Genomic DNA, 25,059 nt, shown 5'->3' on the forward strand with positions numbered 1-25,059 from the left:
AAGTGTTTTCATAAACCTTGTGAAATGAAAACCGTTTTCTGAAACCACAACTCATTTTCTCTTATGATGTTCCCGGAAAAAAGTTTAATAGCCTTTCAAATATACTCACATAATACTCATGATCAGCACAAATTTTGAAAGGTTCCAGGTCCAGATTATTGATTTATCTTCCACATCATTTAATTTTCCTGCAACAAAAATGCAAAATTTAGTGGCAAATTTAATGCTTCATGAGCTTATCACCTCCAACTCATCTTAGCCCCATCCTCCAGTGGATAGATACTCTTTCTCACATTTAAATCCCTCCAATGTCTGGCCTCGTGCTTACCTCTGCAACATTACCAACCCGACCGTTCCGTTCGCTCAGCGAGCCTCCTTCATTTCTTCTACCCAAAATGTCCCAGCATTGGCCATTCTGCTCTTGCTCTCAGGAAGTCCATCCTAGAGTCCATCTGATTTGCTGGCTATCTCGCCTATCAGGTAATGCCTCAAAACCAACCTCTTTGACCAGATATTCAATTATCATTTCAATCATTTGTACAAACCGTTGATTACTCCACATTTGGAGTACTGTGTATCTGTACAAAACCTTGAATAGACCTTATTTAGAATATTGTGTCCAATTCTGGTCTCCATATTATAATGATAGAGAAGCGATGGAAAGAGTACAGCATTTACTCAGATATTAACAGGGTTGGCAGATTACAGCTATCAGTTTCCATGCTGTACACTCTTTGTAAATCTTTCCCCTCCTTATCCCCTTCGGCTCTCACCCCCAGTTTGAGTGCCCATCCAGCAATGTGAATACATTTGGGAAATCCTCCTGACATGAAAGATGCTATATATATGTAAATGTTATTGTATGATAGATCAATTACCAAGATAATAAATATGTGGTAATTTAACATCATACAAAACCAAGGGCTTGTGAACAACAAAGTTCAAGTGTAAGGCAGAATTAAAGCATAGGGCAATCGTAACCTTTCACAGCAGTTGTGGTAATAGTAATGAAATAGATTTTTTTGCCAATTTCACAGCTATGAGAACTAATTCTTCAGTGGGTTTCACATTTGCTATAATACAGATTCCATTTAATTAAAATACCATATCTTTGAAAAATATTGATGGAAACCAGATGCTTTCAATCGTACATTAAACATAACTAATATTTCACCTGCATAAACATCTCGTGAATCTACATTCAGATTCCTGGAAGACAACTGCTTGACCAGCTGGTCTTGACTCCGGCTGTATGCTCTCCTCCGCCTCCGCACCATTCCAACCTGACCCAATTCTGACGATATTTTGTTCTGTAGAATTTCTTCAACCAACAGACTTGATTCTGTAAAAATGAAACAGCTGGTCAAGCAGCAGGAAGTTTGCCAGACTGTGCTCTCAATGGTAAACTATGTGGTTTTATCTGTTCTCTGGGGGTCGGCAAGTCTTGGCTCTTCACAACCTGCATCTAATACACTCTGGAATTAGATAAGCAGCATCCTTCTTGGGAGAGAGTGTACCTTCCATTAAAGACACAGGAAAATTTCCACATATGCTTACATATGGGTTGCAAATGTGTCAGGCAATCAGCTGACCAAAAAACTGACTTTGACCATCATCTGGAAGCTACAAGAAACTCTTTAGCATTAATTTCAAACATCAGTCATCAGAAACATGTTACCCTTTTCAACTTCTTCTTAAAATTTCCTTGATCAAAGGTTGGAGCAGAAAAAGTTTTGGAAGTAGTTTATCCATGAAGGGCAAAACCAACAAATAAACTGAAGGCTTTTCGCCCTTGATGTGCCTTCTTATAATGCATGAAAGGAAAAGAATAATGGAACCGATAAAAAAATCCTTGCATTTGATTATAGCAACTTATCACATCGTCAAAACATCTCAAAGAGTTTCACAAGATTTACTATAACTGTATATTTGTAGCTGTATAAATGTCTCAAAACAGATACCATTCTTCATGGAGTTGTTTCCCACATCCATTCTGGGACACTACCCTGTGTGAGGGTGCAATATAAATGCAAGTTATTGTTGCATTCAACTGGATGCCCAGACAAAGTCCTACAGTATGAACAGGATGCCAAGAATGAGGAAACCACGATTCATGGTTCGCACTTTAGATATCAGTAAACTGACAAAGTGAATGTTAGATTCCACTAACTTCCATAAAATAGCTATATATGCTTAATGTATATGATTACTTTTTGCATGCCAAGTAATAAAATTCAACAGAAACCTAAGTGTTTGAAGTATTCCTCTAGCCCGCTCCATGAATGTTTTTCTATGAATATCTTCACTAAACCCCATGGTTGTTTTCTGTAACAAATATCACTGGAAACTCTGCAATGACAAAATCAATTATGTGAAAATAGTTTAAAATAAACAAATTTACAAAGTTATTCGACTGCAAGTTTGGCATCTGTAGCTACAGTACTGTCCAGCTAACAACGGTACTGGGCATTCAATTCTCCATGCTCCAGACCAAAAGAGAAAGACTTGCAAAATTCACATAGCCAATTCTATTAAGTATACCATCTTTAGAACCAGAGTCCTCCATCCAACGGTTTAACTTTAGAAAAAGTTTGGATTTTAAAGAAAATGGCAATGGATTTCTTGTCCTACACAATTCAAAGTTCAAGGTGAACTTCACTGACAATGCTCATGACTGACAGGACAAACTATAATTGGGCTATGAAACAAATAATAATTCAGAACAGACTATTTTTTGGTAGATCCAAGATAAGTACTATAGCTTAGAAAATACACTCTATACGCTAATAAATTAAACCCTACCTTAGCCTGCATTTTCGTTTGGATGTCTGAATGATGCAGAATCTGTTAAGTGTATAGAAGTAGTCGTGGTAAGGTACATCGTGAGTGATTATTTCTGAGTCAATCAGATAGTAATGCTCCTTCTGGCTCTTTTTATACAAAATCTGCAACAGCACAAAAATGGCTCAATAAAAAGTTTGTTTGCATCAATTGATAACTTTGTCAATGATTATGAACATTGCTTACTTTTTACACAACTTTAACTTTACTTCAGCATAATATTCCTCAAACTTGGAATTGGAGTCTTTTAGGACTTGATCAATTGGGCAATTTGGGAGGAGTGAAATTAAAAATACATTTTCCAATAATTGGGAGCACTATCCTTTTTGACAATAACGAACATTAACGCCTAGATGACTCATTCAGTTCTCAGATACATGGTGTTTTACTTTCATTGCTGGCAGCAAATTAATCCTCTTCATTAACAAAAAGCAGTAATAATCTGTTATTGTTGAAGAGACAGGAAATAAAACCTTGATCCTCATAAGTAATTCTATGATGTATTATTTTAGAATACTAAAGGTTACATTTTTAAAAATTATTTAAATGAAGAGAAAGTATTTTGCATTTTTAAACAAAACTAAATTGTACTTGTATTGAGACATCTATATATTTCACATTTAGAGGATATATCCATTTTAAAATTGCTTATTTTAACAGTACAGTAAAATGAGCTTGCAACAACCTCCTTGAAATTCACATACCAAACCAGAATGATGATTGCTTATTGAACAAAAAAAACACCGAACATTATTTGCTTTGTCGCAAACACACAAAAGTTATATTTTATTCAGTGCTGAGTGTATGATTGCAAAATTATTTTCCATCAGTATTTTGGCTAATTGTGGGCACGGAAATGATGCAAGAAATGTGTTACTTCCTAAATCACCAACCCAAAGCACAAATCAGGTTCAGCAAGATCTGCAAGTAATCTTTGGGAAAAAAATATGCAACTTATAACAACCTATAGGGGTTCAGAGTAAATGTTGAGGTTGCGGGAAGGCAATGAAAAACAGGGTCAAAGCTGTAGTTTAGCAATGTGTTCCAAACAGCAGAACTTCCTGTATTGTATTACAATTTCATCATATTTATTCCCTTCATAGTAGTTCCTCAGAACTTCTGGGCAGGCAGAACAACACATCATCAGGCTTGCATCCTACTGTCAACCTTGTAGATCATGGTGCTGCTTTTATTGCGACTAATCTTCCACCTTGAAAAGATTAATTTTCCCTTTGTCCCCTCAGTCCCAGTAGCAGCAGTAGTAGGTTGCTCTAAACATAATTGCAGTGGTTAGGAGGGAGAGAGAAATTATTGATTTCCCCCCAAAAATTATTCCAGTTCAATATCAGTTTGAAAAATTCTCCCTTCCTACTTGCTGCAATATTCTCCTTTGTAATTACTGTAGAATGCTAAGAAGTATTTTCATTATTACACCTTAGAGTTACAGCATCTTGGTCCTCAAAAAAAATTATAATTTGGTCACTCAATTCACGACTGTTTGTGGAATACTGCTGTGCGCAACTGGCTGCCGTGTTTTGCCCACAAATATACAGTCAACAACAACTTGGATTTATATAGTGCCCTCCACGCCAGACGACATCTCAGAGCGCTTTACAGTAACGGATCCCGGGACCGAGCCAGGGGGAGGGGGAGGAAGGTGACCAAATGCGCTGTCGAAAAGAAAGGTCTTCAGCAGAGACCTGAAAATAGGAAAGGATGGAGCGAGGCGAAGGGAGTGAGGAAGGCAGTTCCAGAGCCTTGGGGCATAGTGGCTGAAGGCACGGCCGCCGAGGGTGGAGCAGAGGACTCGGGGGACGAGGAGGAGGCCAGACACGGAGGAACGAAGGCAACGGGTACTGTTTTGAGGAGAGAGGTCAGAGAGGTAGGGGGGTTTGCAGAGGAGTGCAGGGACTTGAATACAAGGGTGAGGATCTTGAAATCAATCCTCTCTGGGATAGGCAGCCAGTGCAGTCTGGCAAGGACTGGGGTGATCGGGGAGCGGAGCTTCGTGCGGGTGAGAATGCGGGCGGCAGAGTTTTTAATGATTTGGATTTTATGGATGGTGGTGGATGGGAGACCGGCGAAGAGGGCGTTAGAGTAGTCCAGCCGAGAGGTGACAAAAGCATGGACCAGGGTTTCAGCGGCTTTTGGGGAGAAGTATTGGCGGAGATGGGCGATGCATCGGAGGTGGAAGAAAGCGCCTTGGGACGTCCTCCCAACATGAAAGGCACTCATTAAATGCAATCTTGTTGTTGTTGTTGAAAGCCGTGCTGGTGAGGGACCGGATGTGGGGGAGGAAGGATAATTAGGGGTCGAACCTGATGCCCAGGTTGCATACGGGTTCGGAGAGTTTTAGTAGGAGGTCGGTAGGTGGAGGAGGTGAGAGCCATGAGATTTTAGACGTTGACGAGAGCCAAAGAGTATGGCTTCCATCTTGTCAACGTTCAGCTGAAGGAAGTTTGCGCTCTGACAGGCAGGCTGACAGAACATCAGGGGACTGGGGGTCGCAAAGAGAGGTGGAAAAATAGAGTTGGGTTTCATCTGCATACATGTGGAAGTGGCGAAACCTTGGGCAAGTTTCCTTACTCCACACAGAGCCTAATAATAATCCCTCCAAAAAAAAAACAATAATAAATTGGTCATTTTCAATCTATGACTGTTTGTGGGACATTGCTGTGCGCAATTGGCTGCCGCGTTCGCCCACAACTATACTGTCAATTCACTTTACAGTATATTCTGCGAAGTGCTTTGGGACGTCTAGAAGACGTGAAAAGCGCTATATCAAGTGCAAGGATTATTATTATTATTACCCCATGTCTGTGGATGAGATCCCCAAGAGGGAGCACGTAGATCAGAAAGAGGAGTGGGGCCAAGGATGGATCCTTGGGGGTACCCCACAGGTAACTGGGTGAGAGCGGGAGGAGAAGCCGTTTGTGCAGATGTACTGCCGGCAGTTTGTGAGGTAGGACTCGAACCAGGCGAGTGCGGTCCCACTGAGGTAGATGACGGAGGAAAGGCGGTGGAGGAGGATGGCGTGATCAACTGTGTCGAACGCGGCGGAGATGTCCAGGAGGACAAGGAGGCAGAGGGAGCCTTGGTCACAGATAGAGAGGATGTCGTCTGTGACTTTCACAAGTGGAGTCTCTGTACTGTGGGCGGAAACCGGACTGAAGGGGTTCGAAGAGGGAGTGGGAGGAGAGGTGTGCGCGAAGTTGGTTTGCAATAACATATTCTAGAACTTTTGAGACGTTAAAGGTAGGTTAGCAATAGGGCGGTAGTGGCTGGGGTTTGAGGGACTAGGGAGGGATTTTTCAGGAGGGGGCTGATGACAGCAGTTTTGAGGGAGGCAGGGACTGATCCGGAGGAGAGGGACTGGTTGATGATGTCAGCCAGTAGTGGGCAGAGGAGGGCGAGCTGGGTGACCAGTACGTTGGTGGGGAGGGGGTCGAGGCAGCAGGCGGTGGGTGTCATGGAGTCAATTCAATTGACAGTATATTCTGTGAAGCGCTTTGGGACACCTAGAAGACGTGAAAAGCGCTGTATAAAATGCAAGGATTATTGTTATATTTTAGCATTTGTAAGGGACTTATAATACTTATGACACTCACAATAAAGAACAGAAAATTTAACTGGTGAGTCCCATTCGTGCTGATACATTTATATTATGTACTTCCTTTTACTAAGTGCAACATCTAAAGTAAGTACCTGCGTTTCAGTTCCTGTGGAAAACTTTCCAGCCAGAGGATTTGTTATGGTTATTTTGTATTTCAGCGTCCTTTTCTGGTTACCATCGAGTTCTTCCTCCCATGGACTGCTGACAAACTCTAGAGAAACAGAATAATCAGAATAAGATGGCATTCTCTTTAAACGTGATCAGTCAATCATCATTTATGAGTTTATGCAATTTTACATATTTTCTTAAAACTCCCAATTATAAATGTGACCATTGACAGGACAGCTTGTTCTTCTTGAAGGAAAGCGGCTATAATACTACTTTCACGCATTCCACAATGGGGAACATTTTTAAAGTGAAATTTGTGGACTAGCAGTGACATCTGACTTTCTGTTGGAGTTTGCTAGATTCAGCTAGATAAGATGGAGAATGGAAAGGGAGCTTCAAAGAGAGCTCTAGTAGTTGTTTCCACAGACATTTGTTTAATTAGGTAGTCAGATGTACAACTAAAACAAATTATACCAATATTAATGCTTCTCAAAGTAATTCAGGTGAGTCTGCTGATCTCAAGTACATTTCAGTGGTTTTCCCTTAGAAAGTAAAAACACTTTGCTCGACCAGTATCCTACCTCCCAGACCTTGGTGGCATTGCAAATTTATAAATTCTTGATTTATAATTAATGAAATAGGATCCACATACAAATAAATGCTACACCTCCTAATGGATGAACCATCTTTTAAATATTTTATAGATATACATGCCTTCAGCGCCTCCATACCACCCATGCTTAAACCATATGGAACTTCAAATTTCTTTGCCCACATTCAAAAAAGTTGTGAAAACAGATTTTAAAATAGGGGAATGATTTATCGATTTTATTTTCACATTCAACTGGTTACCTGTAATTTTTCTCGCCTCAGTGAAATTCTGCAGAAACTCAGAGTCTGTGAACAAAAGCTCAAATATTTTATCCGCGCTCATGTTGAAGACACGGTTAACGTAAAGTCGACCCTTCATGTCATGGTAAAATTCGTCTTCAGCTGCAAAGAAAATCAAATTGATTTTATTTTCATTATGAAAAAATGAAAGAAAAGATACAATTGAGTACAAGTTTCATAGAGCGTTTGTTGAAGTTTATTTGGGAAATTTAAAGAACACTAACATGCCAAATATGCAGCAACTTTACACCACTGAATTAAATTACATCAATTTGTATCATCACATCACTTGTGATAATACTACTCACTTAGGATAAATCTAGCAAATGCTAAAGCATACTCTACAATAGAGGCAAGGGGCATGTACAGATTACCGCCAAAAGCAATGGCGGCTTTCCATGGATGTATATTGTTTATTGCCAGCATTGGTATCTCATATTGTACCAGGTGATGGCTCATCAGAATGACCATATGAAATGACCATGTGATATCAAATGATAGAAAAATAAATAATAATATTCCTTGCATTTGATATAGTGCCTCTCATGTTGGGAGGCTATCTCAAAGCACTTCATAGGTTATACTGTAATATATAGTGACTGTATTTTGTAGGTGAACTCAGCAGAAAATTTGCATACAGCCACGTCCCACAATTAGCCATGAAGACATTTTTTTATTTGAGGGATACCATAATCCTTTCTCTTCTTTCACAATCCACGTGAACAGGCAAACAGGGCCCCAGTTTAGTGTCTCATCTGAAGGACTGTATCTTCAACAATGAGGCACCCCAGCACTACATTTGGAGTGTCAGCCTAGACTATACAAGTTCAAAGTCTTGACATGGGACTTAAACCTGCAACCTTCTGACTTAAGAGATGACAGTACTATCGACCATGTCAGATTGATACCCATAGCAGGCAAGAAGAGAAGAAGTCAACACAAGCACAAAGTTTTAAAGAGATCTGCCTAAGGCATTGCTTCGGGACATTGGCTATATCTGAGACAGTATTATAATAATAATCCTTGCATTTGATATAGCGCTTTTCACGTCTTCTAGACGTCTCAAAGCGCTTTACAGAATATATTGTAAAGTGAATTGACCATATATTTGTGGGCGAAATGCAGCAGCCAATTGTGCACAGCAGTGTCCCACAAACAGTCGTGGATTGAGAATGACCAATTTATTATTGTTTTGTTTTGGAGGGATTAATATTATTATTATTCTATAGACCATTTTACAATTAAGCTCACATTTTCTGAACACGAGAGGAATTTAGAAGATTGAGAACCACAATTTGTTTTTAAATACCTGTATCTTCATCAACTGCATCAGATAGGTCATTCCTCTCTGTGGGAAGATCTTCATTACCATTTAAGTCTAGCCAAGATGAAGAAGAATTGCTGCCACCTCTACTGTTTTCCTTTTCAGATGTGGTAAAAGAGCGACGTATCAGTGAAATTTCACCTCTGGTTTCCACTCTAGGGAGCTGAATAGAGAATTAATGATCTCTAACAAACAAAAAGTTCATTTACGAATGAAACTTACTTAAAGAGATGAATAAAACAATCATAATAATATTTGCGTTTGGTATAGCATCTCAAAGCGCTTCGAAGGATTTACTGTGAAGTGGAGTGACTCTGTATTTGTAGACGAATGCGGCAATTGCGCACAGCAGTGTCTCACACACAATCATGAACTGAGTGACCAAATTATTATTGTTTTTTGGGAGGGGGATTATTATCCCCGGAAAAGTGATCTGCCAATCGACTAACAACCAAGTTCCTATTTATTACTAGGTAAACAGAGGCAACATTTCGCCTTGCCAGGAATAGAATAGGTCGCTTGTTTGCGAGGTGAGTGCTCTAATTACTGAGCTACAGGATTCCACAAGATACCCGGTAGTGAGTGGTACATCTACATTTAATAAATTCATGCTGCATAGTCCAAACTCACAATTAGAAGTTATCAATGGGGAAATGGCAGATCATTTGATGAAGTAAAATTGTCTCAATTCTTGGAAACAAAATTTAGTCCCATCTAAATGTACAGATATTGCCATCATCTCAGTTGTCCCACAAGGGACTGTATACTTCTGTGACATAAGTGTCCACTGACACAAAGTCACATAAGTATACTAGCTCGTAATATCTCATCTCATATCATGCTTGATCAGAAGTCCTGTAGCTCAGTGGTTAGAGCACTCGCTTTGCAAGCGAGAGACCTGAGTTCAATTCCAGGCAGGGCAAACCTTGGGCAAGTTTCCTTACTCCACACGCCTAATAATAATAATCCCTCCAAAACCCAAAACAATAGTAAATTGCGCAATTGGCTGTCGCGTTCGCCCACAAATATACAGTCAATTCACTTTACAGTGTGTTCTATGAAGCGCTTTGGGACGTTCTCCCGACGTGAAAAGCACTATATCAAATGCAAGGATTATTATTATTATTATTATTATTATCAAACTTCTTCAAATGTACTGTCCATTAAAACTAATAATTCTTGCACTAGTGTGCATAGAGCTATTTATCAATTAAACATGTTATGCATCACATGCTAGAGTGACCTGACCTTATCAAATTAGACCCTTCATCTTTAACTAGCTCCCATTAAACTAGAAACTGGTCATCTGAATAATATTATGCTTGTCACACAATCTTTTAACTATGAATGAATACTGATCTGGGTAACTTTACTGAGTGTCACTACATGTTGGTATCAATTCTGATGTTACACGCTGATACTTCTTAATTCAGAAATCCAAAAGGGATATTCTTACCATTCCTGGTTCATCATCGTTGATTACAACTGAAGGAATTACAAATGAAGCATCTCCTGTTGGAAGTGGCGTACTTGAATGATAAGTCGCTGCTTCGGGGTAAAACATTCTGGATTTGTTTGAGTGGTCTCTTTTATCATTATATTCATCATTGGTGTTTTTTCCTGAGCTCCTAAATAAAACAATAGTTTGTTTTTTCACCCAGTAATAGGTAGCGTTGCCTTATATGTGGGAAGAATGTCAAAGTTATGCTTGAAAGGAAGACCAATTATCAGAGACTAAATGGACAATGAAACAAATTATTAACATTGGATTGGATTCCAGAAAACCCACCCTACCATCCTTCATTCAAAGCATATTCCAGTCATTAATTACCCTCTGGATACAGAAGTACTTCCTGGTATCTCTCTTGACTTGCTATTTAGAACCCTGAACCTGTGTTCAAGACGTTCCTCTTTGACCACGCCTTCGATCATTTTCCACCTCCATCTCCTTTGCCCTCCATCCCTCTTAAATCCAGACCCCCAGCTTGGGTGCAAACCCTTCACTGTCCAGCACCTTGGGATGTCCTCTCGAAGTGAAAGGCGCTATATAAATGCAATTTGTTTTTGTTGCTGCTCGGTTGGTAAACCGAAAGAATTGTTGTGAGTTTACGGTATCTTAAATCCAATTTAAATTCATGTAAAACTCTATAAAGTCCACTCTGTAGCAGAGAGCCCAACAAACCAAATATTTGGTACATTTTATATATTTTAAGCACAATAAAATTCTTATCCTTATGAAGATCAATGTAATCATGTTTCATTTAAACTAAAACTTGGCAAATGGGAAGAGGATTTTAAACAGTATAGATAGATAGGAATTTAACTGCATCTTATAAAGGCATTAATGGGACTGAATTCTCTGTGTACCTACCCATTAGAAATGGGAGAGATATAATTATACTTGAAATTAAAATGTGGCAATTGCAAAACAACAACAACTTACACTTGTATAGTGCCCTTCACGTCAGAAAGATATCCCAGGGTGCTGAAGTCGCAGTGCTAATTGCAATGTCTGGTTTGGAGCTGAAATCATTTAATTTTTTTCTAAAGTCACTTTATAAAAGCATGACCCTGAAGGGAGATGAAGGACATTTTGCAACCAACTTATTGCTTTTCATCCCTTTGTCAGAGCCTGAGCTAAGAAATGTGCCTAAATCAAAACGTTGGCAGTCATCACAAACTGGATGGTATAATTGCGGCCAGAGGTTTCTTGAAGATCAAGAAAGAAGTCTAAACTTCTGACCAAATCAATGGCCTAAACGTAAGGTTAGGAAGATCAGCTTCATTATTTAAGCAATCTGTTTACAATATTTCATTTGCTTACCCTATGAGATGGGCTTCATCACTAGATAATTGTAGGCTGTCCATTTCATTTTTGTTTAATCCCAAGTCTGTTCCGTAGTTCTGCTGTACCATTCCCAGAAGCTCCTTTTTACTTAAATACTAGAAACAGAAAAAAATAAAAAACATTTTAGTTTCCAGATTCAATTCAACTAACTTCTAAGTCTTACAAAACATGTAAAAAAGTAATGAATATTTTACTGTGTGTTGACCACATGGCGTAATTAGTTTTGAATTTTGAGATGCTAGATGCAATTTTGTGAGAATGAGCAAATGACTGGAAAGATCGTTTCTATCCTGCATGGTTCTGTGTGTCAAATTCTTAAATTAAATCCCCGAAACTAACAAGGAACTCCTACAATCTAGTGTCCAGGAATCTGTAATGTTGATCAACAGTGAGCTAGGTTACTAACTTTAACTAGGTGCTGACGTGGAGCATCTTACAAAAGCATTAATGGGACTGAATTCTCTGTGTACCAACGCATGCTGTACATTTCTAGCTAACAAGTTGGGATCAAGACAGCTTTACCACTGTAATATTAACCCTTATCTGAAAGTTTGGGTCCAGTGAGTCCAATGTCAACCCCCAACACGAATCATGGAGTTGGAATAAACATTACAGATAAAATCCAGGGTTCGCCATGTATTCTCATCGCTTCTAGTTTCATCACAAGGGCCTCATGAGGCAATAGGTCAAAAGTCTTAAGAAAGTCAATGAATGCAACATAAGTGGAATTCAGCTCAGCCTTACAACATTCTGCAACCTCAAATAGAGCCACAAACTGTCCCACACATTCCTCAAGAGAAGGGAAACTAGCTTACTCCTTCCTGATCAAACAACAAGTCTCCATTGCATGCGATAAACGGGCAGTGACTACCTGAAGCACCACTTTGAGAGCCACTGAAATCCATGAGATCTCTCTGTAGTTATCAAGTTAGTCAATTGGAGGAAACAAGCAGAGTGTTGAATCAACCACAATACTCAAAACCAAAGCTATATTGTTTGGAAGTAAAACATTGAGGATTAAATGACGAATACTGCACCGAACCACACCACAACAAATTTGTACACAAAGATATTTCATATTATCTTCATGTTTAAAAAACATGATAACTTTTTTGTATATCGGAGCAGTAAAGCATTTAGCACACTTTAGCAAACTCCCTACCATTTCATTCAGCTGATTCAGTCCCTGTGGCTTAGGGAAGTGTAAAACAAAGCCAGAATTTCCAGTGTTGGTCACAATTCCACTAAAATGTGTGTGCTGGCTCTAGGCAGGATTGGGCTCATCAGTGTTGACCTTCATTATCAAATAACTTGTTGACACTTCCCACCTGGACTCATATGTGAACTTGGGCACATTACTATAATAATGATAATAATAATAATCCTTGCATTTGATATAGTGCCTTATCACATCATTGAGACATCTCAAAGTGCTTCACAGAATATACTCTAAAGTGTATTTTGCGGGCAAAATGCAACAGCCAATTGCGCACAGCAGTGTCAACCGGCTTCTTACTTACTGATAGGTAACCAGAGGCGTGTGGAGTAAGGAAACTTGCCTAAGGTTTTACCCCGACTGGGAATCAAACCCAGGTCCTCCCTCTTGCAAGGGACTCCGCTGGGTAGTGGTTAGCACGCACAGGAGAGTAGCTTGTATCAATGAAAATATAGCTCAGTGAACAGAGCACATTCAACAGGGAGGGGAATTACAAGATCTTCTAGGTATATTTTCATCAAAAATATTCTAATCTCCAAAACCTCTCTGAGTTCCTTTCTCCTCCTCCCGAAAAAAGGATTGACACAATATCCTCTGTTCACATCCAGCTGAATGCCCTCCACTTAGCAAAGGGTCCAGATTTCTATTTAAACACTGACCACAATGGCAACGTTATGTAGATCACCCCAAAGATTCATCTCTTTATTTAAATATTTGTAAATACTAACATCACATCACCACCTAAACATTCATAAAAATACATCAGTAATGTATGAACAAACCAGATAATTTCATGTTTTCTACGACTAGCTGGGAAGAAGCAAAACAGGTTTTCAATGTAAACAAGTTTAAATAAATCAAAATCTAAGCAATCATATGAGGTTTACCATGAACTTCATGTATAAAAGTTTAACAACTCTTTTTGATTTAATTATGATAAATATTACCTTTGTCGATCCAAGGTCCTCCCCCAAAAATACTTATTGTGACAGATTTACAGCTGATGGAAGCCGTTTAACTTGGAAGCTATTCCAAGTGCTGAAGGTTGGAGTGGGAGGTTTTCTAGTTCAAAGGTTACTGTGCTACAGCTTCCTGTTAAGGTTGTTAATTACAGGTGTGTCAGAGACTTAGTGAGGGTGAGGCTAGCAACATGTAGTTTTTAGTTTCCAATAGGGCTTACTGCTGTTGTCTGAACGTGAGACAGTACAGTACTGAACTGCATTGTTAATACAATATATTTGGTTACTACAGCATTATATTATTATATGCTGTGTCTCTACTGTATGTTTCTGGCATTGTGCTATCATACATACTGCTGCTGTGCTATGAAAATTTGGCGAGAAAAGCTATTTTTCATTCATCTTTTTAAATACTGAACTAAAAATTCTGCTTATTGTAAATGCAACAATCACAAATTAGCGCAAGTATTTATTCTGTCGTAACTGTAGTTTTAATATTAAATTTCCTAAAGGTTCCTTGTCCAGCAGATATCAGCTGTAATATATATCAATACACATATGTCAGCACATAGTGTATAATTAGCAATACAGGCCCAATGTTGTTCAATCCTTGTTATGTGCTGAGTTAGCTAATATGTAGAGTTCTGCAGTTTAGTGGTGAAAGCACTCGCCTCACAAGTGAGGAAACCTGGGTTCAATTCCCGGCAGGGCAAAATGTTGGGCAAATTTCCTTACTCCCACGCCTCTGTTTACCTAACAGTAAGTAGGAACCCCGGTCATTAGTTATAATAATAATAATAATAATCTTTGCATTTGATATAGCGCTTTTCAGGTCTTCTAGACGTCAAAGCGCTTCACAGAATATGCTGTAAAGTGAATTGATTGTATATTTGTGGGCGAAATGAAGCAGCCAATTGCACGCAGCAGTGTCCCACAAATGACCAATTTTTTTTTTGTTTTGGAGGGATTATTATTAGGCGTGTGGAGTAAGGAAACTTGCCCAAGGTTTCGCCCTGCCTGGAATTGAACCCAGGTGTCTCGCTTGTAAGGCGAGTGCTCTAACCACTGAGCTACAGGACTCCACAAGTTGATTGGCAAATCGGTTTTCCATAGGTAATAATCCCTTAAAAAAAATAATAATTTGGTCACTCAATCCACGACTGTTTGTGGGACACTGCTGTACGCAATTAGCTGCCGCGTTTCGCCCACAAAATATACAGTCAATTCATTTTACAGTATATTCTGTGAAGGGCTTTGAAACGTCTAAACGATGTGATAAGGCGCTATGTCAATTGCAAGGATTATTATTATTTATTATTATAAGAACATAAGAAATGCTAGACGATAAAAGACCAAGGTCCATCTAGTTCGCCTTCCACCAGTCGCATGCGCATGTGACCCAAACTACCTATGTACTATATCCCATAATGTTATTTCCTGAAAAAAAACGAAGTCAAGATCCTCGACAATCATTTATTTTCATCTTTTTACTCTCACTACCCAAATTTTAAACAATGCCCAATTTCATTTATAGAGGAACCTAATAATAATGATAATATTTCATCACAACCTTCCAGTCCCTCAAGCAAATTGTTTCAACAAGAATTTAGATGTGGCAATCAATTCTACGCAGTTAAATTGTGCAATTATCAGGAAGCAACTGTGTGTTAATGCTTGCTCAGAATGCACTAAGAGAAGCTATAAACAACAAAAAACACCATCAAAATAAATATAAAGTTATTGCTTTAAGACATAAACTATTTTGAAATGAGAAATTAAGACAATTTCTATCAACATTGAAAAAAATGTGAAAATATTCTTTCATGAAATCCATAAAAAAAAACTCAGGCCTCAACCAGAGCTTTGTGCTTGTAAATACCATCTCATCTATTCAAAAATATAATCAGTTTTAGTATTTTATACAGTAAATGCTTTTATTTGTGTCAGCCAGGTGTCTTACACATATGGAAACCCAAACCATACTTAAGAGTATCCAAACCAAACAGATTTTCATGCATCCCAATTATACACGGAAATTTCAGATATTGGGTGAAATGCAATATGCACTCTCTCTGGTGGGATGCATTCTGCTGACATAATTCCGGAGCGAATTAGGCACAGGTTTGCAAAGGCCATGGCTTGGTGACCCCAGAATTTGTGCTGGGATATTTCTGGAGTCTAATCAGCTAAAACCACAGTTTGCTATTGAAAGCACTGCCTGGCAAGCTTTCCTGCTGCTTGTCCAGCTAGGACCACCCTACCCCTTAGGACTTTGGCTTGCAGGGTTAACAGGAGCTGAGTGGGAAGAGTCCCTGCCACCAGTGATTGGTCTGCTTTTTCAAGTCCTGCCGATGAGCCAGGCTGGTTGGGCTGTACTCAGCAGTGCCCTGAAGTACTGTGGACCCACCTGGCTCAAGCGCTGGATTACTGAGTCCACCACAAAAGGATTGGCTTTATTCTGACATTCCATTGATAATCATGTCAGCTTGGAGCTAGGTCAGCTTCAAGGAGACTATGCTTAATTTATTGATCTACACAAACAAAACTGTTTTGTTTGGTTGCATTCCTTACCATATGGTGGTCTACCAGTTGTGGTCTTTCTCATTTGTTGAATGAAGTTCAGTCTTCACATACAAACAGGATAGTCTTCACATACAAACAGGATATTGCATTTGTGAAAAGTAACTCATATGGAACAACGCCCCTTTACGAACTTCATGACCTGAGCAATCAGGTGATTTTTGCTCTACTCGGTTGTATAGAAAACGTCATTCTGTACTGCTCCCTCAGTACTTTGTCTGAAGGTGGCAGCATTGAAGCTCCAAGCGACAGCAAGAGCACTTAATTATAGAATGTCGATGATCAGAAGACCATCTGGCTGGTCTCAAAGTTTAAGAAAAATCCTACACTGTTTTCTATCTCTCACATACCTCAGTTCAATAATTTCCCAAACAGCTATCTTATTCCCTCTCAAGTTTTCTGAAAATCAACAATCACCACCCCTTTGGAAATCTATTCCACATACTATATTTACCACACTCAATGTAAAGTAATTCAGCTTGAACGGTCTATTCACCCTCTTTCTTCTGAGCTGGAGTACATTTTCTCTAGTTTTTCCTTCCAACGCAGATATCACCAGCACAGGATATTTCTTTTGAATTATAAGATCTTCAGTTTGAGTTGCTTGGAGATGCCAAAATGAAAAGCGAGAGCTGGACTCTTTAATTTTGGAATCTTATTTCAGTTCTGGATAAGCTTCCTGAGAAGTTCAGCCAGTTGAGCAACAGAGGGTTCTGAGTCTGGTCTGGTCGATTTACTCAGCCCTTCACTCTTTCAAGGTGAATAAAATTAGTGTCAGGTCTAAAAATACTCAGGAGGAAGGAGAAGGTCTCTCTGATACTAAACTGGCCTCATACAAAAATAAAGCAACAAAATAGCCCAAGGTCACACCAGAAAAAGTAATGAGAAATACTGACAGGAGCTGTGGCCTCTTGATTCTGGATTTAGCTTACAACAGTATTGGTAAGCTAAAAAAAAAGGCAAACTTACAACTACACCACCAACATATTCGTCAATGTGTTCAGTAGTTGCCGACAGCAGCATTTATACCGTTGGCTGTTATTCCATTACCTTCTACATGTCCCTCGGCCATTTGCTCCACTATCGGCAGCATGCTTTCAGCCACTACAGCCCAAACTTCCTTCCTCAATCCTTCTGCCATGCCCTTCCTTGCCCCTCTTCAGAATGCACCTAAGACCTTCCTCTTTGACCATGCCTATGGTCCCGTCCCCTCCTTCCACAGCTCGATGGCAAGCTTCATCACTGTTAGAACTTCTAGACACTAACCAACGTGAAAAGTGCTGTATAAATGCAAGCTGTTCTTTTGGAGGGGGGATCCTCCTGGTAGGAAACATACAATGGTCTCGCAGACATTTTTGATTTCTCTACACTGTTGCCAAACATGTGGTTTTGTTAAACGACTCACATTTTCGATTTATATAATTGTAGTAAAATAATAATAAGCTCTTATCAACTATTTTGTTTTGGCATTTTATAGCTATGGTGGTTTGCAACCAAAATTTAAAAAAACGAACAAGGAAGAAAATTCATAACAAAAATATTCCTTTGTGTTTCTGACAATGTTCAAACAAATGAACCTCAAATCTACAAGTGAATGTAATGTTTCATAACATGACTTTTTTTTCCATAAATTGCCATTATATTCTCTCCATACAGCCACGGAATGCAAAGTGGGGCTTCATTTGCTGATCAAAAAACAAAAAAATATTTTGAGAAATGAAACCAGGGCTGGTGTTCAAAACGGATGAAAAGTAATTGAACACAACTGCAATTTAGGGGAATGACATACAACAGGACAAGAATTTTTCATGGGGATAACAGTCTAGAAATTTTGCTCCCTGTTATTTCTCTTCTAATACACTTGAAATACATAAACAACAGACAGCACAACATTTTAAAACATGACATAAATGGATCCTAGAACAATCACAAATAAGTGCTGGGTGAGTTTATTTTAAAACATTTTTAAAACTACTTTATTTCTAAAATTATAAATAACTGTAAGATACTGTATTTCTGCTAGGGAAACATATAATGGCATATAATGGCCCTTTTTTTAATATTATTGATCATTGCCACCATTGATTTTCAGAATTTTTTTTGACATCTTCATTCCTACCTTGTCAAGCAGTGCATTTTGCCACATTCGGAAGATATTGAGATAGGTTCGTTCTCTTGCAGTAAAAGAAGTGAAATAAAGCTATCAAAAAAATAACAAAACATTTAGCTACCAAATAAATATTTTGGTTCTTTTTATCTGGTTTCTACTGAGCATAGTATATGAATACAATTTCGAATCCTAGTTGGGGTTTTGAGTGGTCATAGATAGATCAGCCCATAGTTTTAATATTTTACATTTGGCTCTTAAATTGTTTGACACCTTTTTACTTTTTTTCTGTGATCTGGAATCATCGCTTTTGGTCATCTTTCCCCTTCCTACCCCTCTTGGCTCCCACCACCAGTTTGGGTGCCAAGCTAGGACTGACAAGCAACTTGGGTTGTTCTCCCAATGCGAAAGGTGTAATATAAATGTAAATTTGTATTGTATTGCATATAAATAAACTGTGTATCATCAAGTGTGCTTTTTATAACCCAGTTTTGAGGCAGCAAGCACTGTGTATCCATCTCTCTTTAATTTATATGGTGGCATCAGAAAAATCCTCTTGTGTTGAGTCATGTCCCTTTTTATATTTGAATTGTATGCAATAAGTCCATATATAGAAAACTACAGTTGAGTTTATTTTAATACGTAATGCAATAACAAAATACCTGTTGTATCTGTTATTGTATAAATTATCTCAAGCTGTGCACAGCAAGAGTGAAGCTTTGAACAATACCCTAAGTGAAAGTAATGGATGTCCTTAATGTTCTGTACTCTTGCATCTAAAAGCTTACAGATAACAGTTTATCTCTTTTTAAAGAATCCAAGCAGTGTTGTAGAATTTTTTCAAAAGCTACACCAAAAGTTTTTGAATGGTTGATAGTTTATTTTTATAAAGTTGTGTGTTTGTATACATCAAGAAATAAACAGTTTACTTAATAAATAAAAGATTAAGCAACTGTTTTACTTAATCTTGGAAAACAGCTTTACCTTTTCAGTTGTTGTACAAATCTGAATAGCATTGGGTATCAGTCTTGCCATTTTCGCTTTTGTCATCGAGATAATGTCCTTCAAAGCAAATGTAATCTGTTAAACAAAAATGTTCTATTGGTAAAAGTACAAATCATGAATGTTATCTTTGTAATGATTAGTAGTATATAAAGTATAAACTTCAGATAAATACTTAATTATTTATACTAATCCTTACATTTAATACAGGGCCTGTAATATTAATAATTGTCAAATGTAAGTAAATACAACAGCCGATTTGTGTACAGCATGTTCCCGTAAACAATCAATCATGAAGTGAATAACAAATTCATTTGGACGATTGTTGGCCAAGGCAACAGGAGAAACTCCCATCTCTTTCAAACAGTGTCATGAGATCTTTAACATCCATCTGATCAGGTTAATGCGACCTTGGTTTAAAATTTCATCCGATGGGGCACACCTCCAACAAAGCATTTCTTTGCCAACATTCTATGCCAACATATTATATGGATTCAGACAATGTCCCAGTATACTTTACAATCTCAGAAAAAGTACTGTTTTTTAATATTAATTATATAAAATTCATCTGCCATGTTACCTCCATTTGTTATTATCTACTTTAGTACCTTTTACTGCTCTTTCCTCATACGTTTTAGATTTTTAATCTTCCAGAGTGTATTCTAATTCCCTTTTAAAACTCTTTATTGACTCAGTTTCAGTAACAATGCACAATCGCACCTGTAAAAAAATTGCAACTTCTCCCTTTAAGCTTCTAGTAATAAACTAGAGTTTAGACTCCCTTGTTGCTGATTCGTTAAGCAGCAGAAATAAACTCACTATTATGCTGCATTATGAAAATCACCAGCATAATGTTTCAGATACCGTGTGGTGGAGAACCTCAAAGCCATCTCTGCAGTCTATGTTGCTTACTCGTATCAGACAATTTTAGCAATTTTCCTCCCACATAAAGTAACTTACAGACGTTTCCCATCGAAAGATATTACTATGAAAACAAAGCCAGTTCTCAGAGAGGTAGAGACGTCCCTGACACAATATGTCCTTCTGTAGTGCACATGCATAATCTGTATCAACATAAACAGATAAAAGAGAAAATAAAAATTAGACAATCAAATGTTACAATATTTGTAGCTAAGTTTGTAAACACTTGAAACACTTAGTCTGTTGTGAAGTTTCCTTTTAAACTTCTTTCTCTTGATGCAACTATCATCAATGGAAGTATTAAAATGTCACTTGTTATGTTTTTGTTAAAGCTTTTACAAATAACCAGCATAATTTTCTCTCCCAAGCATATTAATTGAAAGCTTTTATGATTTATATACTTCTACTGGTTAAGGAAAAAATAATTCATGCATTTTTGATATTCAATTCCGTTCAGTTTCTAATACGCATTGTGTCCCAAAATATTTTGCTGCATTTGAATTGCATCTCTGTTCTGCCACTCAAATTGTCTGCAATAGTCTATTTTCATTTCAAGTGCACATGTGATCCAGTGTAATTCATAGAAAATGGTCCATGCTTCTGTAGTTGTCTTCATTCAGTTCTGCAGATATCAACCATGAGGCAATAATACAGTATTAGTCACCCAAAGATTTGCCACCTAGAGACCTCAGTTTGCACTGCACTGCCAATCCAGAGGAAGATCCTCAAATTATTGGTGATATTTCATAAAACCTTTTGCAGGATATATCATTCAAGCTGGAGGGTCTCCAACAGCAGCCCAGAGAGACTGATGACACACGAGACCCGCGATGTTCCCATTAGCAGTGCATAGCATTCTGGAGGAGAATATGGATCTGCTTGATGAAGCTATTCATAGATCTCATGAAAATACTCCCAGAGCGTTAGCCCAGAAGTTGCAGGAGAAAGTTTTGCAGCTTCTTCATAAGGGCACTTGGGACATCCTCCTGACATCAGAAGGACGTCCTAAGGTGCTGATTATTTCCCCCAGAAAAGTGATCCGCCAATCGACTAACAACCGGGATCCTACTTACTGCTGGATAAACAGAGGTGTGTGGAGTAAAGAAATTTGCCTAATGGTTCACCCAGCCCGGTAATCAAACCCAGGTCTTCTTATTGCGAGGTAAGTGCTCTCACCACTGAGCTACAGGACTTCACAAAGTCCTGTAACATCAAAGTCTGGCAACATCCAAGTGCGCTACTAACTTGGTCATCTTGTATAATGTTATCGATTCTGGGATGATCACAAGTGAGGAACAAATTGTCTCTCTGGTTTATCTGATTGAGCAATATTGTGAATTAACAGCTTTCTCTCATTCTGCACTTTGTAGTCATTTTGAATGTCCTTGTCCTCTAAAGGTATTTCTGTGGATATTCCATCAGCATTGCATTTCTTTGTGACTGAAATATCCCCAATCCAATGTTTGTCCATCTTCTCTCACAGGCCCTCCCATGGGTCATACAGATTTTCTGCCAGGAAGTGATCACTACTGGTACCTCTGTAAGATAGTGCCTCGGAGGAACATAATGGAAACCTCAAATAATTTCAGCTCATACCCGCTGGTGAGCTGGGACCAGGAATACAACTAAGAAACTACTCAGACTGTATGTCCCTTTCCACTTCAGTGCTTTGTGTTGGTCCTCCAACATGCAGTGTCTTTGTCACCCAGATCAAGATTGCTTTTGTACCTCCAGAATTCAATATTTCTGCCTTAGAGTAATGTATAAGAGAAATACACTTTCTTCAACTGACCAATCATTATTAAGCAAGTAACATTTAAACATTATGTTAGGAAAATCTGATAGCTCTAATCATATAGTGTCCTGGAAAAGATATCTGATTAGCTCAATTGTTCCCTACTTAAGGGGAAGCTGTTAATACATGTAAACTATTTTAATTTAGATTTTTATATAACAACTAATTTTGATGAAAAGTTTCTTACTTGCCTTCTATAAGGGATTCAGATTCTGGAAGTTCTTTGAATTGTTTTTTGAATTCATCATTCCTCTGCTTGTATGTAGGATAGACAAGCTGTAATATGATATAATAAACTTAATATAAAAAAGCAAGATAGGTTTGGTCATTCATCTCATGGCTATTTATGGGACATTGTACTGTGCAAGTTTGCTTCAAAAGGCAAACATATATAGTCAATTCTGTGAAGCGCTTTGAGATGTCTCAAAGACGTGATAAGGCGCTCTATCAAATGCAAGGATTATTATTATAAAATACTACATCTTACACTAAATCCCAGGAAGCACTCTGAGAAGTTCTCCCAACATGAAAAGCACTGTATCACATTTAAGGATTATTATAAGTTAATTGATTTGGAACTTTTGGAAATGACCAAAACTATTTATTTATGAAAGTGAATTCAACAGCGGTTGAAAAGCAAAGTATTTGCTGTATAAATTGTCTACCTTCACTTCCTTAGGGTGAAATAATTTTGAAAATAAAAAAGCAATGTGTTCATTTTGAGAATCATTATTAGAGAATTTAGCAAAATCAGAAGTTAACTAAATTGTCCATGTTCAGTGAAGTGTTGTGCTATAAAGAACCTTGATGGTCTTGGAGTTGATTTTAAAAAAAACAATAACACTTGGGAGGCTGAATGGGAAAAAAAAGTCATAATGTAATAAATCATACATTTTTCTCAAATACTTTCAGAAACAAAATATTGATTGCATACATAGTATGTGTTTTATAATTAAAAATATGGAGGCACTATTACAACATTGCAATAACATGTGAAACTATAGTTTTGACAAATAGATCATGTGAAATAGTGCAGTCTTCCCTGAACACTGCATTAATATATACAGTATATGAAATCAGAATCCACAGAACAAAAGAGCTCACTTAGCACACATGACTGAAGGTTCTTTCAAAATCATTGCACTATCACTATTGATAGTGAATGTACTATCAAAATGTGATGCATAATCTACCTTCATGTGGCACGTGAAGGTTTCCTGTGAAGCCCCTTGAGATGTTCCCCTGATGTAAAAGGCACTATACTAAATGTGAGAAATTATTATTAAGCTCTATATCCACACAAGTGTATTCAATACTATGAATACATTCAACACTATGGAATGTGACCAAACCCTGCCTTGCTTAAGGAATTCCCATTCTTCCAGCCCTTGTTATTTTCAAAGAAAAGTGGGGAAATTCTCCATTGTACTGTTATAAACTCCCCCCTCACCTGAATTCAACCCTAAATTCAAATTCATTAGCTGTTCATTTTATTTAGGATGTGATTGGTCCAAATTAGCTAACATATTTAGAATAAATCTCTACTTAGAGGAACATGAGGTAATTAGAGACAGCCAACGTGGATTTGTTAAAGGCAAATCTTGCCTAACAAATCGAACAGAATTTTTGGAAGAGGTGACTGCGAGGTTTGATGAGGAAAATGCGGTGGACGTTATTTACATGGATTTCAAAAAGACTTTTGACACAGTACCGCATAAGAGATTAATACAAAAATTAGAGGCCCAGGGTATTAAGGGGACAGTGGCAGTTTGGATTAAGAACTGACTGAGTGACAGAAAGCAGAGGGTGGTGGTTAATGGGTGTTTCTTGAAATGGAAGGAGGTGTGCAGCGGTTTCCCCCAGGGATCGGTATTGGTACCACTGCTCTTTCTAATATATATTAATGATCTGGACTTGGGCATAGAGAGCACTATTTCCAAGTTTGCAGATGATACAAAGTAGGTAGGGTAGTAAATAGTGAGGAGGCCTGTAACCAACTGTAGGCAGACATACACAGAATGGTGGAATGGGCTGACATGTGGCAGATGGATTTCAATGTGGATAAGTGTGAGGTGATACATTTAGGTAGGAAAAATGATAGGAGGCAATATAGACTTGGTAGCTCAGTCTTAAGGAGGGTGAACGTACAGAGAGATCTGGGTGTTCAAGTAAGCGAATCATTAAAGGTAGCGGGGCAGGTTGATAAGGCAGTAAAAAGGCATTTGGTGTACTGAGCTTTATTAGTAGGGGCATAGAGTATAAGAGTAGGGAGGTTATGGTTAATCTATACAAAACACTGGTTAGGCCTCAGCTGGAGTACTGCGTCCAGTTCTGGGCACCTTACTTCAGGAAGGACATTAAGGCACTGGAAAGGGTGCAGAGGAGATTCACGAGAATGATACCAGGAATGGGGAACCTTAGCTATGAGGACAGGCTGGAGAAGTTAGGACTTTTCCCATTAGAGCAGAGAAGGTTACGCGGGGACCTGATAGAGGTCTTCAAGATCATGAAAGGTTTCGACAGGCTAGATAGGGAAAAGCTGTTTCCGCTGGTAGTTGTGTCTGTGACCTGTGGTCACAGTCTTAAGATATCTACCAAAAGAAGCAGAGGAGAGGTTAGAAGAAATTTTTTCACTCAGCGAGTTGTTCGAATTTGGAATGATCTGCCTGAAAGGGTAGTGAAGTCCGATTCGATAACAGCTTTTAAAGAGAGAACTGGATAGGTATCTGGGGAAGATGGATTTGCAGGGTTATGGGGAGAAAGCTGGTGATTGGGGTGAGTGAAATTGACTTGCTCTGTCAAAGAGCCGGCACAGACTCGATGGGCCGAATGGCCTCCTTCTGTGCCGTAACAT

General features: G+C 38.4%; 1 protein-coding gene and 1 non-coding gene across 2 annotated transcripts in view; both read right to left on the reverse strand.

The window, feature by feature from the left end:
• The window catches only part of gramd1c (GRAM domain containing 1c), a 32,122-nt gene that overhangs the window by 4,511 nt on the left and 2,552 nt on the right, over positions 1–25,059 (reverse strand). The window contains exons 3-15 of the mRNA XM_042334087.1: positions 22,397–22,481; positions 20,450–20,553; positions 19,472–19,567; positions 18,500–18,580; positions 11,602–11,720; positions 10,234–10,405; positions 8,763–8,940; positions 7,415–7,555; positions 6,547–6,665; positions 2,803–2,945; positions 2,246–2,349; positions 1,175–1,342; positions 110–188 (exon numbers count right to left, since the gene is read on the reverse strand). Of these exons, the coding sequence (XP_042190021.1) occupies positions 110–188; positions 1,175–1,342; positions 2,246–2,349; positions 2,803–2,945; positions 6,547–6,665; positions 7,415–7,555; positions 8,763–8,940; positions 10,234–10,405; positions 11,602–11,720; positions 18,500–18,580; positions 19,472–19,567; positions 20,450–20,553; positions 22,397–22,481 (1,589 nt within the window). The remainder of the gene's footprint in view (positions 1–109; positions 189–1,174; positions 1,343–2,245; positions 2,350–2,802; positions 2,946–6,546; positions 6,666–7,414; positions 7,556–8,762; positions 8,941–10,233; positions 10,406–11,601; positions 11,721–18,499; positions 18,581–19,471; positions 19,568–20,449; positions 20,554–22,396; positions 22,482–25,059) is intronic.
• Positions 14,809–14,880, reverse strand: trnav-uac. The gene has a single exon. It is a non-coding gene; the product is annotated as a tRNA-Val (tRNA).

Source organism: Callorhinchus milii, unplaced genomic scaffold (assembly GCF_018977255.1).
Source record: "Callorhinchus milii isolate IMCB2004 unplaced genomic scaffold, IMCB_Cmil_1.0 Scaffold4, whole genome shotgun sequence".
Lineage (NCBI taxonomy): Eukaryota > Metazoa > Chordata > Chondrichthyes > Chimaeriformes > Callorhinchidae > Callorhinchus > Callorhinchus milii.